This window comes from Salvelinus alpinus, chromosome 9 (assembly GCF_045679555.1).
Source record: "Salvelinus alpinus chromosome 9, SLU_Salpinus.1, whole genome shotgun sequence".
Classification (NCBI taxonomy): Eukaryota; Metazoa; Chordata; class Actinopteri; order Salmoniformes; family Salmonidae; genus Salvelinus; species Salvelinus alpinus.
In genome coordinates, this window is record NC_092094.1 from 24,526,044 (window position 1) to 24,537,952 (window position 11,909).

An 11,909-nucleotide genomic window follows, 5' to 3' on the forward strand; every position below is an offset into this window, starting at 1 on the left:
TTAAAAACCCACTACCCCATTCAGCTACTTTGACCCTATCTGCTCCTGCACCATACCAACAACCTGGGAGGACAGGACACCACCACTAAACACACTCTGTAACTCGTCTGAAGTAAAATCTTGATATCCAAATACTTTTCTGCAGCTGCCACCACATTTATTTTCTGTGATTTACGTTCCATTTCTGCATACAGTTGATAATCATTGCTATGCCTTACTGAAGCATATAGTGCATTCGGAAAGTATTCATTGACTTTTTCCACATTTTGTTATGCTACAGCCTTATTCTAAAATTGATTAAATAAATAAAAATCCTCAGCAATCTACACACAATACCCCTTAATGACAAAGCAAAAATATATTTGTAGAATTGTTTGCAAATGTATTCAAACAAACAAACACATACCTTATTTACATAAGTATTCAAACCCTTTTCCATGAGACTCGAAATTGAGCTCAGGTGCATCCTGTCTGTTTCCATTGATCATCCTTGAGACGCTTCTACAACTTGGAGTCCACCTGTGGTCAACTGAATTGATTGGACATGATTCGGAAAGGTCCACACATATAAGGCCCACAGTTGACAGTGCAGAGTGAAAACCAGAGTGAAAACCAAGCCATGAGGTTGAAGGAATTGTCTGCAGAGCTCCAAGACAGGATTGTGTTGAGGCACAGATTTTGGGAAGGGTACCTAAAAATGTCTGCAGCATTGAAGGTCCCTAAGAACACGGTGGCCTCAATCATTCTTAAATGGAAGCAGTTTGGAACCACCAAGACTCCAGAGTTCCTCTGTGGAGATGGGAAAACCTTCCAGAAGGACAAACATCTCTGCAGCACTCCACCAATCAGGCCTTTATGTTAGTGGCCAGACAGAAGCCACTCCTCAGTAAAAGTCAAGACGGGTTGCTTGGAGTTTGCCAAAAGGCACCAAAGACTGACCATGAGAAACAAGATTCTCTAGTCTGATGAAACCAAGATTGAACGATTTGTCCTGAATGCTGAGCGTTACGTCTGGAGGAAACCTGGCATCATCCCTACGGTGAAGCATGGTGGTGGCAGGATTATGCTGGGGGGTTGTTTTTGAGAGGCAGGGAATGTGAGACTAGTCAGGATCGAGGGAAAGATGAACAGAGCAAAGTAGGGATACTTGATGAAAACCTGCTCCAGAGTGCTGAGGACCTCAGACTGGGGCAAAGGAGGCTTCGGGACAAGTCTCTGAATGGCCCGGACTTGAACCTTATCGAACATCTTTGGAGAGACCTGAAAATAGTTGTGCAGCAACATCCAACCTTACAGAGCTTGAGAGGATCTGCAGAGAAACTCCCCAAATACAGGTGTGCCATCCTTGTAGTGTCATACCCAAGACACGGCTGTAATCCCTGCCAAAGGTGCTTCAACAAAGTACTGAGTCAAGGGTCTCAATTATGTAAATATATTTCCATTTTATTTGAAATAAATGAGCAAAAATGTCTACACCTGTTTTGCTTTCATTATGCTTGTGTGTAGATTGAGGGACATTTAAAAAAGATATTGTTCAGAATAAGGCTGTAACCTAACAATGTGGGAAAAGTCAAGGGGTCTGAATACTTTCCGAAGGCCAATAAGTGCTATACAGTGCCCATCTCTGTGTTGGCAGAGTTACTACTCCTCTCTGGGTCCCTCACCCTTGACACATCCCTTAATTTCTTCACTCCATCGGCATAGGACACCATCTGCACTACTGACTCTAGCTATCTCAACCTGCCTCTCTCCCACCGGACACTTCCGATCCCCAGTAACTTTATCTACTGAAATTACACTTCCCACATCATAATCTCCCTCCTACAAACTGCTGACATGACCATAAATGTTGCACCTGAAACAGCACAATGGATTCAGCACAAAAGGATAACTGATACAATGCAGCTGGAAAATATTCAGACCCCTTTTTCCAAAAAATGGAATCTTGGTTTCATCAGACCAGAGAATCTTGTTTCTCATGGTCAGTCTTTGGTGCCTTTTGGTAAACTCCATGCGTACTGTCATGTGACTTTAACTGAGGGGTGGCTTCCACCTGGCCACTCTACAATAAAATGCCTTATGGGTTTCCCTTCTGGAAGGTTCTCCCATCTCCACAGAGGAACTCTGGAGCTGTCGGTGACCATAAAGTTCTTGGTCACCTCCCTGACCAAAGCCCTTCTCCCCCGGTTGCTCAGTTTTGGCTGGGCAGCCAGCTCTAATAAAGAGTCTTGGTGATTCCAAACTTCTTCCATTTGAGAATGATGGAGGCCACTGTGTTCTTGGGGACCTTCAATGCTGCAGAAATGGATTTGTACCCATCCCAAGATCTGTGGCTCGACACAATCCTGTCTCAGAGCTCTATGGACAATTCCTTTGACCTCATGGTTTGGTTTTGCTCTGACATGCACTGTCAACTGTGGGACCTTATATAGACAGATGTGCGCCTTTTCAAAATATGTCCAATCAATTGAATTTACCACAGGTGGACCCCAATCAAGTTGTAGAAACATCTCAATGATGATCAATGGAAACAGGATGCACCTGAGCTTATTTCCTTAAATGAACTGTAACTCAGTCAAATCTTTGACATTTTTGCATTTATATTTTTTAACTTACAGAAGATAATACATCCAATGATCATATAACTGGTTTGATTGTTCCTTAGCGTAATTTCTTCAACATAATTGTAATTTAACTATAATTTCAATTTGTGAAACAGCAAGCGTTTGACAATAAATAGGAAAGAAATGTACACTACTTTGATATTACAGCATTCTGGGCTCATTCCTAGTGATTGACACAAAATCTCTGACAATATGGCTTACAGCTAAATATTTTCTTGTTCAACATATTATTCCTAGACCCTACAATAGGATATAAATGAGAGGTGATTAATACCTTGTGTGTGTGTGTGTATTTCCTTACTAATAAAGAAAAATGATGTGTGCAAATACAGTAATTGTCAAGGCTACAGCAACACATTATTAAAAAAGTGCTTAAAGGCAACAAGTGTTTCTACTGTTTGTGGAATGGGGAAAAACTATTAAAGGGATCATATTTAAGTGGATAAAGCACACGCACGTCTAAAACACCTTTAAAGTGTAGTGTAACATTAAACAGCTATAAAGATCACAAATGGTGTTTGATAAGAGATATTTCCTCTTCTCGTGTTCAAATTGATATGCAGACAAGTCTTAACCCTGACTTTTCCACACTTCCACAACGAAGGCTAGCCCATTCAATAGACGGTAATATTAAACATTATAAACTGGATGGTTCGAGCCCTGAATGCAGATTGGCTGACAGCTGTGGTATATCAGACCGTATACCACAGGTATGACCCCCCAAAACAATTATACTGCTCTAATTATGTTGGTAAGCAGTTTATAGTTGCAATAAAGGCACCTCGGGGTTCTGTGGTATATGGCCAATATATCAAGGCTAAGGGCTGTATCCAGGCACACCGCGTTGCGTCGTCCCTAAGAACAGCCCTTAGCCGTGGTATATTGGCCATATACCACACACCCCCGGGCCTTATTGCTTAATTATACTGTCTACTCCCAAAGCTGTCTGTTGCCTGAGGGGAATTCCCAACGCTCCCCAAATGCTCCGTCTAAACACAAATGCGCCTCTCACACGATACAGTTTCAGAAACATTTGGAACGTTGCTTCTATGAAAGTTTTTTTTTTTTTAAGATACTTAAAAAGGTTTAGTGAAGTTGCACCCGGCTTTATTTGTAAACACTGGAAATATGGAATGGTTAAATGGAAATGTGAGTGCAAGGTGAGAGGATGTCGTAATGGTGTGTGAAAACAACTAGGTGCAACTTTCCTAAACTGCGCACAGTAAGTGTATCTTTTGTATTTGAAATATTATTTCTCGCTTATATAAAAGTAAAGTTCCAAAGATATCCAAAACCGTATCGCAAGTGTGGTGCATTTGCATTTCGACAGAGCGTCAGGAATACACAAGAGCATTGGGATTGTAGTTCACATGGAGCCAGCTGTGGTCCGTAAAATCCTCAAGAGAACCCAAAACAGGTTCCAGCTGTAAACTGGGTATACCCCCCTTAGGTTCTCGAGAGCTAAATGAAGACATGAATATTGACCCTGAATATGGTAATAACAGTCCCAAGACTAAAACAAATCTTAATAAAGCAGCTATTGTGTTCCATGATATCACAAAAGTGTGCCGAATTAAAAAGTGTCACTACTAATTTACCCATTATTATGCTGAGGAAAGACCACCAGACAACAGAGGGGGAAAGTAACAAAAGGTGAGCTTTAGGCCACCTAACAGCACACAATGGAGACAAATGTAACTAAGATGGGCTTTCAAGGGAGAGAGAAAATATTGCATAGGACTGTCTGAAATGGTGTAGCACCCAAAGAAATTGCATGTCAATAGCTCTATGGCCTCTGAGAAAATAAGGTGAAATTAAGAATTCACAGATCCAGGAAGAAGTGACAGTACCACCAAACAAGGCCATCGTGAAATGCTTCTAACAGATAAGCTCAGAAATACAAAAAATTCTGTCAATAAACATATCAGAAAGTGGAGTGACATTCATTGCAAAATAAGATTTCCAGAGAGAGTGCTCTGAGGTGATGACTTCATAGCCGGCCCCCATAGCTTGTGGTGCTACCCTGGTATCACTGTGGCAAAGGCACAAGGACATTGACGTAGCTGATGGGAAAAAAGCCAGACTCCCCGCTGATCATGCCCTCATACCAGTTGTCATCAATCTGGTTGGTGAGGATGATGAGGTCGCCCTCCTTGAAGCCCAGCTCTCCTTCATTCTCAGCCACAAAGTGGTAGAGCGCCCGGCAGCAAGGCTGGTCTAGGAAAACCTCACAATCATCTGAAAGAGACCCACAATTGCCTTGAAATTGATATCACTAGATGACCACTAATTAGTCAATCTAAACAGTTAGTACTATTATGCACATACGGGTTATTTCCTTTTAATTTCATTTACATGATTTCCATTTGCTTGTGTCAGCAATATGATAGACAGGACATCATGGAAGGTTTTGGTCTGAAGTCGGTACCATGACCTGTGGGTTTACTCACGGTTACAGATGATGGGACTCTCTGGTCTTAGAGGTATGTTTGTGTACTGGTAATCTGGGATAAGTGGAGAAGGATGACAAGAAATAGCATATCTTAGTTGAAAGTCCTACTTCCCATACAGTTGCTGCATAGAAATATACAAATACTGGTATCCTGTTTTGAAATGCATGAAATGTCATACATTTTAGGGTATCAGTACTTACTTTTTCCATTGACAGCTTGGCTTATCTGAGCATCTGCAATAAATTATAATGGACATATTAACGACTTAAAATCGGGAAAGCTATAGTGAACCATCCAGATGGCCCCAATTTACAAGAGAGAGAGCATTTTACGATAGTAAAACATGATTTACACTAATAAACAATACAGAAATAACATTATGGAAATGAATTGAACAAATTAAAATTGCTCAACAATTGAGCCAATCACCTGAAGATATAACTGATTTGACTGATGATCTGTGGGAAGATCCATTTTGTTGTGTGTTGATTGTGTTAACCTTAATAGATTTGGGCCTGGGCTCCCTCTTTGGTCGGTTGCTTGCAATGGCTAGCCTAGAAAGAACGGGAGAGACAAGGTCACAAGTTCACAACCATCAACAATGAACCAAACCCAGGCAGTATGACATGTGCCTTGAGTACTGAGTACATGATTAAGTCCCTGTCTGAAGTGTATTTATTAATTTGATTAATACAATCACCTGCCCTGCAGACTTCGATTGAGGCTGTCCAGGATTTGGTAAGACTGGCGGTGATAGTCCAGAGCGGCCCCAATCAAAGCTGATAGGTGAGTCACATGCTCCGCCTGCAAGACCCGACCACAATAGATATCAGCACAGGATTGTCAATCTCACATGGCCAGTATACATGATAATGAGCCAACACGGTAACTTTCATGAACATGTTTAGAGAAATTTGCATCTCCTTGTTTATAAAGAAAAATAAACTTTTGGATATTTCCAACCCGTACACTTCTCCCAAGTTGTTACAGGATTATAATAGGTTGATAACACTAATCCTGAATAGAAGAATATGTTTACACAATTATTATGCTATTTCCGTGACCATAAAGGGAGTGTGTAGTAGAATTGCAGTATTTTTGTTTTTACTCACATCACTTTCTAAGAGGTCGAACATGCTTCTCTTTGCCAGCTCTTTGGAGTCCGAAAACTTCTCCCACGCCTGCATGATCTCCTCGTCAGGTATCTTTCCTTTGCGTCGTTTCTTGTAGTCAAAGTCTAGCCGACGACCTTCAAGTTTTCTTAGGTGGTACTGAAGAATGAATGATAAGTACATATGGATCTGAAAACACCCTTCTGCTTGTGAACAAGCATTTGATCCATACTGTCATAATCAACATTATACATTTATGACACATACAGCCGTAAAATGCACTTGATCTTCATTTACAATGATAGGTAGACATCAAAGGACCTTAAACCTTAAGCCTACAAGCCGTAAATCCAAAGCCTAGTGGCCTACAGCACATGGGTCAAAGACTACTAATCTGATACCCGTTCAGGCTGTTCCCTCCCTGTTCCCTTAATCATTTTGACTATTCTGAGTGATGGAGATGAGCCTCACCCCTATTTCCCTCAACTCTTTGTCCTGGAGTGCCTGCAGTGGGTCGATGAAGTTGTTCTTCACACTGATGTCCAGGGAATCTCTGGCTATGGCCATCTGTTTCAAGGCTTCCCCAATGTCCGCCAGTGCACATCCTACATGGAATTCACAGACATGAAGACACATAAAAAATAAAAAAAAATGATTCTATTGAGCACATCATGTAAAAATGAATAAACTGAGCTATTTAATAATTATAATACATTCCAGGTCATATGATCGACCTCTAGATCTTTGGTCAGGGAGGATATTAGTGTACTAAGTGTTTGTACATCTCTAGACCTGTACTTTTTTTGGAAGAGGCAAAACTTACTGAAGCGTAGAACCTTACATTAGAATGATATTGATTTAACTGCTGAGTGTTGGGTTAAAAACTTTTAGATGTGAGACTCCTAAAGTATCTCACTGGTAACTGCTGAAGTATGTGTTTGGATGTAAAGCATTAGATACTGAGTTACAAACCCGGTTGGCGGACAAAAAATGAACTATCGCTATGCCTAACTGGCCCATAACCTGATCTGAATGTGTATAAAATATGTGGTAGTAGAATATGGTATGATATGTGTCAACTGTAAGCAGAGGCAGTTCGCTCATGTGGGTTACAATTGTTGACGTACCAAAGGCAGAGCCGACTCCCAGTTCTCTGCCGTAGTGCAACATGCAGTCTCCCAGCATTCCCTCAGTCTGGGGGTACCCCACAGCCTTCACCTGCCCACGGATCCTGGACACTGTGTTGAGCATGCCCAGTTTGGCTCTATATGCTATGGATCAATATTAGTATTGGCATAAAATATATCACATATACATTTTGTTGTACAATGAAATCCTATACTGGGCCAATATATCAAGTGATACCATACCTGGGTTTGGCTGGAGGTACTCTGTGGTTTTGGGCACAAGTTCAAGAACCATTTTGTGGGTCACATCAATTCTCTAAAAGAGAATAATCAATGACAGAGGGGAAAATTCCGTATCAGTGTTTTTGTCCCCTCCACATAATTCCGAACAGTGTTCGACATTGTTCTACCTAATTTGACAAATTATTGTGTAAAAAAGGAATAATAGAAATGTAATAAAGCCCTGCCTCACCCTTTCCATTTTTTGAAATTCTTCATCCAGCTTTGTTCCCTCAGCCCCAATTATCTTCTCACTCAATAGCTGTGGCAAGATAAGATATTAAAATATGAGGAAAGAGTGTATAATGGCAAAAGACAAAGCAAAAATCTTACTCTCTTTCAATAAATAAGTTGGTATACAATTTGTATGGTAACGTGCTCACTCTCCTCATGAAGTTTATTTATATGTTTGCATCAAAACATTCAAATTAAAAGGCAGACTACCGTAATGACGGAGAAAAAAAAAGTAAAAAAGTAATTTCCCCCTCCAGAATGAATGGGGCCCTGTACTGGCAAAACCAAATATTGCTAATAAGTAACTAGTAAAGTGAAAGTAGCCTAGGCTACAACTGTCACGACTCCGACCGAGGCAGGCTCTCCTTCCCGTTCGGGTGGCGCTCGGCGGTCGTCGTCACCGGCCTATTAGCTGCCACTGATCCTTTTCTCCCCCTCCTTATGTGTTTATTGGTTACACCTGTTTTGTGTTTGTGCTTAATTAGTTGGGCTTTATCAGTCAGCCGGCCCGCCCGTTTCTTTGTGCGGGATTGTTAGTGTGTAAGCTTGGTGTTTGTTCGGACTACGTGTTTATGTATGTTCGAGTTTGTTTACTGGACTGTTTTTCGTTCCCCGTGTCTGGGGCAGTTTATGTAGAGCACCCAGTGTATTAGTGGGGTGGCCGAAGTGCCGTGTTTCATTAAAAGGAACATTGTTATTGAATCCTGTTTTTCCTGCGCCTGACTTCGCACTCCGACACCCAGTCCTTACAACATCCAAAAACTGGTGTGAACTCTTTCACGGATGTACACAACTAGTGTAAAGGTTTTCCACTAGATTATAACAATAAAGCCTGCACAATTTCAAACCACACTTACTGTCAACATGTCTAGTCCTTTGGCGGTCATTCGAAGAGCACTCACTGTCAGTGCTGGCATGCACATTACAAGGAGTATGAAGTGTCAGCATGTACAAACATGAACACTTACTAGCATAAGACCGAACTAAATGTTATGCCTGGAAGGTAATTGTGTGATTTGTATGCATGTTAACAAGCAGTCTCTCCATTGGCCAATCATAACTGAATACATTTAGAAACATAAGGCTTATAGTAAGTCCAGTATTACATGCATGGTAAGCCTAAGCCATTAAATGCAGGGTTCTAAATTACATGGGTGTCTGGTTGGCACTCAAATGAAATCAGGGCACCCCCATAATAGTAGAACAATATGGGCAACAGCATGGAAATGGTGTTGAAAATGGGCACCCAATGTGAATGCAATTAGGATTTAAAATCTCCTACACATTCATACCTGTGCTGTAGGCATTACTATCACTTATGTGTGATTCATGCTTCATTTTCACACTTGAGTTGTAAAAGTTAGCCTAATTGTTCCTCCTCTATAGAAACCAAGCATTACCACACTGATACCTGTGTTGTGTCAAGATAACAACCTCTCCCTCAATGTGATCAAGACAAAGGAGATGATTGTGGACTACAGGAAAAGGAGGGCCGAGCACGTCCCCATTCTCATCGACGAGGCTGTAGTGAGGCAGGTTGAGAGCTTCAAGTTCCTTGGTGTCCACATCACCAACAAACAATCATGGTCCAAACACACCAAGACAGTTGTGAAGAGGGCACGACAAAGCCTATTCCCCTTCAGGAGACTGAAAAGATTTGGCATGGGTCCTCAGATCCTCAAAAAGTTCTACAGCTGCACCATCGAGAACATCCTGACTGGTTGCATCACCACCTGGTATGGCCACTGCTCAGCCTCCATCTGCAAGGCACTACAGAGGGTAGCTCGTACGACCCAGTACATCACCAGGGCCAAGATTCCTGCCATCCAGGACCTCTATACCAGGTGGTGTCAGAGGAAGGCCCTAAAAATTGCCAAGACTCCAGCCACCCTAGTCATAGACTGTTCTCTCTGCTACCGCACGGCAAGCGGTACCGGAGCGCTAAGTCTAGGTCCAAAAGGCTTCTTAACAGCTTCTACCCCCAAGCCATAAGACTTCTGAACAGCTAATCAAATGGTTACCCAGACTATTTGCATTGTTCCCACCCCACATTTTTACACTGCTGCTACTCTCTGTTTATTATCCATGCATAGTCACTTTAACTCTACCTACCTGTACATATTACCTCGACTAACCGGTGCCCCCACACATTGACTTTGTACCAGTACCCCCGTATATAGCCTCGCTACTGTTATTTTATTGTTGCTCCTTAATTTTAGTTATTTCTTTTTTTACTTAAGTGTATTTAGTAAACACTTATTTAAAACGGCATTGTTGGTTAAGGGCTTGTAAGTAAGCATTTCACTGTAAGGTTGTATTCGGCGCATGTGACAAATACAATTTGATCTGACCTGCCCTTTCCAACAATGTCAAAATCAGAGCTCAAAGACATTTGGTATATCCTTATTTACACTGAACAAAAATATAAAAATGCAACATGTAAAGTGTTGGTCCCATATTTCATGAGCTGAAAAAAAAGATCCCTGAAGTTTTCCATACACACAGAAAGCTTATTTCTCAAAAATGTTGTGCACAAATTTGTTTATATGCCTCTTAGTGAGCATTTCTCCTTTACCAAGATAATACATCCACCTGACAGGTGTGGTATATCAAGAAGCTGATGAAATAGCATGATCATTACACAGGTGCACCTTGTGCTGGGGGACAACAAAAGGCCACTCTAAAATGTGCAGTTGTCACACAACACAATGCCACAGATGTCTCAAGTTGAGGGAGCGTGCAATTGGCATGCTGACTGCAGAAATGTCCACCAGAGCTGTTGCCAGAGAATTGAATGTTAATTTTTCTACCATAAGCCACCATCAATGTAATTTTAGAGTATTTGGCAGTACGACCAACCAGCCTCACAACCGCTAACCAGGACCAGCCTGCACAAGACTTCAACAGCCGGCTTTTTCACCTGCGGGATCGTCTGGGGGGAGCCCCTAAGAATTGATTTCTGATTTCCTGATATGAATTGTAACTCAGTCAAATATTTTAAATTGTTCCATTCATATTTTTGTTCAGTATACATCAATTGTATGTTATGCAGTTAGCTGACTGAAGCTGTAGGTCAGTCATGGACATCTCACTCCAGCGTTAATGCTAAATTGTAATTATTTCACCACTATGGCCTATTTATTGCCTTACCTCCCTAATCTTACTACATTTGTACACACTGTATATATATTGTGTTATTGACTGTACGTTTGTTTATCCCATGTGTAACTCTGTGTTGTTTGTGTCGCACTGCTTTGCTTTATATTGGCCAGGTCACAGTTGTAAATGAGAACTTGCTCTCAACTGGCCTACCTGGTTAAATAAAGGTGAAATAACAAAACATTATTTATTTATTTTATAAATAAAATGCCTGTAGATCCCCAGTTTATTGACTTTGCTGTGTAGATAGCATAGGCCTATCAAGAGCAACTATTTGGGACAGTCATTTCAGTGGTGACCCAGTTAGTATCCCTGGCACTGGCATTGTTTACTGAAGGTGTGTTCAATCACGCCTTTATAGCTAGAGTAATCTTTTTAAACCACTTTAGAAAACAAAGTCCAGAATCCACCAGCACAAAAGCCTACACATAATTGCAATTTCTGTAAAAAACAAATGATACTTTACGCATTGTGTCTTTATTACTCCTATCTGTAGGTCTTTACAGTTGATAGTGGTTGGTAAGGCCTATACTGCCCTAAAATAAAGACATGAATTCATTGCCCTTCTTGGCGCGTTGCCACAAAACGTCATTCTAATTATCGCTGAGGCAACGGTTGCTTGCTGAAGTGTATGGGCTTTATCCACATGGCGCCATGCTAACAATGCACTGTGTCGTCTCCTTACCTGACTTGCTTTGTGAAATTGCTTCTTCAACCCGGCTACCGACATCCTTCAAGAATCAAAAGGTCTAAATAATATATGGAAAGAAATAATGGGATGCCAACCGTGCTCTAATAGTTGACCCGTTGGTTAGCTACATTGCGTCCAGATTGCCCTCCAGTCCGTCTCCATCGTCGCAATGTATCAATGCGCTAAATCACTTCACGAGGTCTGTTGAGTCCTCGAACACGATTGGTTGA

General features: G+C 41.3%; 1 protein-coding gene across 2 annotated transcripts; it reads right to left on the reverse strand.

Moving 5' to 3' along the window:
- Positions 1 to 2,582: 2,582 nt before the first annotated feature.
- On the reverse strand, positions 2,583 to 11,858 carry LOC139584530 (endophilin-A3-like). Of its 2 annotated transcripts, none has more exons than XM_071416506.1 (11): positions 11,674 to 11,858; positions 7,789 to 7,857; positions 7,560 to 7,632; positions 7,317 to 7,460; positions 6,661 to 6,794; positions 6,190 to 6,348; positions 5,778 to 5,881; positions 5,507 to 5,631; positions 5,278 to 5,310; positions 5,075 to 5,128; positions 2,583 to 4,862 (listed from the first exon to the last, which is right to left on the reverse strand). In XM_071416506.1, the coding sequence occupies exons 1-11, from the start codon at positions 11,716 to 11,718 to the stop codon at positions 4,654 to 4,656; spliced, it is 1,149 nt and encodes a 382-aa protein (XP_071272607.1). In that variant the 5' UTR covers positions 11,719 to 11,858; the 3' UTR covers positions 2,583 to 4,653. The 2 variants fall into 2 exon arrangements, with proteins under 2 accessions (XP_071272607.1, XP_071272608.1); XM_071416507.1 differs by having other exon boundaries at positions 4,540 to 4,862; positions 11,775 to 11,850.
- Between the last annotated feature and the right edge of the window lie 51 nt (positions 11,859 to 11,909).

Bases quoted from the DNA above. Each gene is read 5' to 3' on its own strand.
- LOC139584530 (XM_071416506.1), bottom strand. From the start codon at position 11,718: ATGTCGGTAGCCGGGTTGAAGAAGCAATTTCACAAAGCAAGTCAG. The intron at 6,349-6,660 runs GTGAGGCTCATC...TTCATTCTTCAG, and splicing joins AAGAGTTGAGGGAAATAGGG to TACCACCTAAGAAAACTTGA. The intron at 5,129-5,277 runs GTAAGTACTGAT...CACTTATCCCAG, and splicing joins CCAAGCTGTCAATGGAAAAA to ATTACCAGTACACAAACATA.